Source organism: Aureococcus anophagefferens (assembly GCF_000186865.1).
Source record: "Aureococcus anophagefferens unplaced genomic scaffold AURANscaffold_131, whole genome shotgun sequence".
In the NCBI taxonomy this organism is placed as follows: domain Eukaryota; class Pelagophyceae; order Pelagomonadales; family Pelagomonadaceae; genus Aureococcus; species Aureococcus anophagefferens.
This window is the reverse complement of record NW_008705679.1, coordinates 7,492-12,492: the sequence shown is the minus strand read 5'-3', so window position 1 is coordinate 12,492 and position 5,001 is coordinate 7,492. Positions and strand designations below refer to the sequence as shown.

At 48.4% G+C, this 5,001-nt stretch overlaps 2 protein-coding genes across 2 annotated transcripts in view; one reads left to right on the top strand and one right to left on the bottom strand.

Moving 5' to 3' along the window:
• Positions 1-450: 450 nt before the first annotated feature.
• On the top strand, positions 451-2,150 carry AURANDRAFT_68415 (hypothetical protein; the record flags this gene model as incomplete). Its single annotated transcript, XM_009044099.1, has 7 exons — positions 451-639; positions 776-859; positions 932-1,002; positions 1,269-1,436; positions 1,502-1,548; positions 1,789-1,879; positions 1,997-2,150. 7 exons carry the CDS (start codon positions 451-453, stop codon positions 2,148-2,150), a joined length of 804 nt encoding a protein of 267 aa, XP_009042347.1.
• A 2,312-nt stretch (positions 2,151-4,462) lies between these two features.
• Positions 4,463-5,001, bottom strand: part of AURANDRAFT_68414 (hypothetical protein) — a gene marked incomplete at both ends in the record, with an annotated part of 2,248 nt that continues 1,709 nt past the window's right edge. The window contains one exon of the mRNA XM_009044098.1: positions 4,463-4,766. Within this exon, the coding sequence (XP_009042346.1) occupies positions 4,463-4,766 (304 nt within the window). The remainder of the gene's footprint in view (positions 4,767-5,001) is intronic.

Genomic DNA, 5,001 nt, shown 5'->3' with positions numbered 1-5,001 from the left:
GACACCTCATAAGAAGTGTTCCTGCAAGGGCACTTCACAGCGGTGGGATTGTCGTGTAAATATGGGTAGCACTTCCCTAGATTTCATTTGGCGAAAGTTGATGTGTCGTCCGCTAAACATCCATTGCTTTTACCGCATTTACTGACAAAAAGTTTCTGACATAGCAAAGATTGCGTGGGCGATGGTCCCGCTAAAGCCGAACGAGCTCAGCCGACACGGGCAAAATCGTCCTGCCTGTGATACCGCCGCGAGCTCTACAGGCATTAAAAATGAAGCGGATACCACCATACCCAAATGCGGGTTCAGTCTGGGTTTGAAAATTGATTATCTGGGTGCGATCTCATTAGAAGCCGTCTCAGCTGAACGTTGAGTGTAGTGACAGATATAGCAAGATGCACGAATACGATTGATGTCAGGCCTGCAGCAGCTGCTGACGCCTCCAAGTGACCCATGCTGGACTTCAGGGAGACGCATTGGACTGTTTGTGGGGCGTCATTGGTCCTCTTGCACAAAGCACCAGCAGCTGCACCCACCTGGACTCTAAAATCTTCTCACACAATTGCGGCACTTCGAGCGCGCGCCTCGATTGGATCACCAAGTTTCGTGCCGGTTCCATGGGCTTCGAGACAAGATCGCAAAGTAAACTAACTTCACACCGCTTTGATGAGACGCTTTTGGGAACCGCCGTTTGGTGCTGTGAGACTGGCACTGGGCCCATCTTACTGCACAGCAGAATTTATTGATATGGACTAAATATTGAAGTTTATCTCCTCAGACACGCACAAAACCAGCGCACTGCAACCTTCTGCCCGGCAATAACCGTCAGCGTTCGAATCAAATGCATGGCATCAACCACGAGGTGAAAGCATGCCAGCTGCATCAAACAAAGCAACGCTGCACTCCGAGAGCAGACCAACAGATGCAACTATAGCTCGCATGCATTCGTGACGGAGCTTCGCGCCTGCAGCGAAGTGGAAGGCGACAAGAGCAGAAGAACACGCCGTGTCAATTGAGGAGCAAGGTCCAATCAAGCCGAAATGATATGAAATACGCCCTGCCGCAACGGACATCATTGTGCCCAACAGAAAACAGGGTAACCCACCCACATTTTGAACGATCGAGCTCTAATCTAAGATTCCACAAATACCAATGAAGACACCTGCTTGATCCATGTTCGAACATCGTGTCAAGTGCAGAGCACTGCAGCATTCAAGTAGCATTAACTGCTAGGTGTTCATGTGTTTCAAATCACTTCTTGAAATACCTAGGCGCTCGCTAGAGAACAAAGAATTGTCATCAATAAACGAACCATACTACACACTACTGGCTCCTGTGCACCGTGTCATTGGGAACCTCCTCGACGAAATTCCACGCCGAGCTATGGTAGTGCGCAGCATATCAGGACTACGCGAACACAACGGTAGCAAGAAGTTCAGGTTCGCCACGGCACAGGTTGTCCGGGTCATCGATCTCGATACAGTCAGATTTGTTTCGATTCCAGCACAAAGCACGAACGTGGCTATCTCATCGATTGTTGGGTGGTCGAATGTGAGTGTGGATGGCAATGCAGTCTTCAGCTCTTCGTTTAAAGCTGTGATAGCTCTTGTCGTCATTATAGACGTGAACCCAGCCGACATCAACTTTGTTTTGACCGAAAGATCCTCCCCAAGAGTTTCGGACACAACCGAGGACACGACGGACAAAACGCAAGTATGCTCCGGAATCGAAGACTCTCTTCATACTGTGCACATAGGAATGACTTTGCCACAAGCGTCATCATGAGTGTAGGTAACTGGATCATCCGTACTGAGGATTGCGATACCAAAGTATTCAGCGAGGCCTGCATAATTGCTCTCGGCGTTTTGGTGAATGCATTGCGGTGATCATGAATTAATGATCATGTCCGGAATGCAGCATTGTGGCAGTGCATCAATGCCCATGTCCTAATCACCAAGTGTGCAACTTAAACGCAAGTCATGAAGAGTACATGTCTCAGGACTCCCTATAGCGATGCCAATTGCCTCACCAAGCTGCGCATGTGGAACGGGGAAAACAAGGCAGGATGTGGTCGATCCAACAAGATCTTCTATCAGGAGCGGGTCGATACCAACTCCAGCGCGAAGGATTCATCTGTTCACTCATGCCGATAGACCAAGGTGGCCCTCTTTTGAAATAAATCCAGAATCACCTGTAGCACGCCACGAGGAGAGCCATGGGGGGTGTATGAACACTTGCCCTTCGACGTTTGCTTGAACCGCAGTCCCATCTCATTAGATTGTGATGACTGGGCCAACCTGCCCCGCCGTGTCAGGAACATAAATCACGCGCTTCTCAACACCGGAGCTCACCGAATGCATTGACTCTTCCTGACTGCCACTGATACAACAATTTGCACGATCCTTGCGATTTGGCGATGCTATGACTAGACCTGTTGCATAAATAGGCAATACAACTGGACCTCTCCAAGGTAAAACTCATAGTGAACATATTTGGACAATTTCAACCGGATGAAATTAAGGAACCTTGGCCACAAAAAGAGTCGGAATTGAAGTGTACCTGACATGAGGTGTTCTTGGGTCTCTCAGGAATGCATACTTGCTTACCATGTTACTTAAGGATTTCATTTGCCTCCGAATACGATTGATGCGCCTGCAATCAAAGAGGCGAGGAAATTCCCTGAAAATCCTCTGGGTGAGAGCAGCGGCGCGTGCATAACGCAGACGTCCCGAGGTGTCAGTCACAGCAAGTTTGCGACGCAGCACGCGCTTGAAACTGCTGTCGCGTGACATACAGTCACGAGCTTGGCGGTCGATCCCTGTGCACCGAAGATAAACTCGATGTCTCCCCGCGTTCAGTTGAGTGGCTGGCATACAGTATGTCACCACTCCGAGACTACCGCATCGATGAATGCCTGGATCTGGCTATTAGATGTTATAAGCACCGGTATTGCCCGAAGAGCAGACTCTTATGTGACAGCATTTTCTTTGTGCGTCACTACGCTGTGTGGTCTCAGAAGGTCCAACTATTGCGCAAACTCGGAGCGCGTCAGGAATGCGTTCAGCGGGATCACAGTTGACATCCGGCTAAGTAACAACAACGCCACTGCAGCAACCAATCCCTTCCGCAAAACAATCGCGATCCTTCCACTCAAATGACGGCAACGACCATTTTGGAGGAGGCTCTCCAAAGCGCTATACTTCAAGTTTGTAGAGCATGCACTATAGAAGGCCACACGATTGCTCGATTGTATCAAATCATGCGCCGTCTACCAAAGCCCATTGAGAGTTGCTTCCATACTCAACTCGCCGAGCGGAACCTACATCCTCGCTGGAGATGAATTGTTGGAGCGAGGCGTGACACTGAGTTCCAATAGATGAGATTCAATTTCTTTCAAAATCTTTGAGTGATTTTATCGACCCAATGCACCGATTCCATTAATGGCAAAGTGGCTACCGGCTAGCAGGTGTGTAGATACTTTGCCTGTGAGGTGTCGCTGCAGCCAGCCTCAACCATGGTCATTGGATAGCATTGGACTTTGTTTAAGAAGGACACCACTATACATTTCATAAAAATCTAGACCATACTCACACAAAAAGAGAAGGACCCTCCCAGGAAAACCGGGCGTTGTGACCGTAGGAAATCTTCAGTACTCATCAGCCCATGTGTGCTATTTAGAAATATTTAGAATACCCCTAGTAGCAGCAATTATGACGCTGTAATCTGGCTTCGACATTGAACCAGCAAAGTCATCATATGAGAGATCTTCTACAGACACTGCGCGTGATAGTTTCACAATTCTTTGGTAGCTCGATATCTGATGTGGTGAATGCTAGTCCAGATAGTCTGCTGCAGTAAGGGAAAAAATCCCACCGAGGAGATGTCCAATGTAGTGTTTCTCGTTACTCAAAGAGTCTGTGGGTGGACTCGGATCAATCATAACACACGAACATGGGACTGCCTTAAAGTGTAATATCTTAGCTATCTCCAAACCAACTTCAGCCCCAAGAGAGTCACCAACTATGCATATGGGGGACTCATGTGCCAGCTCAAGGAGCTCCCCAGCATGATGTGAAGCAAGTGCCTATCAAGATCGTTCTTTCCAAACCGAGTGAATGACTGGGGGCTTCCGCAGCATGTATCGGGTTACTGAAGAGTGAAATCATCATGCTATTGCCATTCCAGTCCCCGACTCTGTCCCATCATACATGAACGCAAGCATCGGTACCGACGCACTTCCCTAGTTCAGCGAAATTGGTACCATATCTTCGATCGGGGGCGTCGCATTTGTATCATATTCCTTAACGCAGCTCTGCACAATCTTCTTAAGCGCCACATGCGACTCGTTTTTTGGGATACTAGTGTGTTAGGATAGGTCCGCAGCAAGCAAGCGCAGTGTCGGAATTTCAAAAACTCAAGTGATTGGTAGGTCTATGCCAAATTGCACATTGATTTGATCAGTTATTCAGACAAGGCACCTGGAGTGAACTCCCATGTCTAAAAAGGAAGTGTCGTCTTCAGTGGATGGCTCGCTCGCGTCCACATGCTTCTCCCCATGATTTCTCCGTTGGTAACGATGAAAAGAAAAGGCACCTCGAATGTTGGTCTTTGACCTTGAGCTAGAAATGGTTGTGAAGCACCCATGGGCAATAGTTCCGCTAAAGCCAAATGCGCTAAAACGACCCATACTAGTCCTGGAGTGTGCGATTCCCATCATTGGCTCAACGTTTATCTGACAATGCAAACAGGTCATTGACAGATGACTCAACCTGGCATTTGAAAGAAATGTTTCTGTTGTATGCTTCGCTAACCCAAGCTGACTAATTAAATTAAGCGTTCACTGCGACCATGTTCAGGCGCAGGGGTACAAGTATGAGAGACAACAGACCCGCAGCAGCTGCGCACGCCTCTAAGTGGCCCATATTTGACTTCATACACACGCACTGCACCGATCATAGTGCTTTTTCCTCTGATGCACACAGAGCCATAGCCACAGCGCCCACC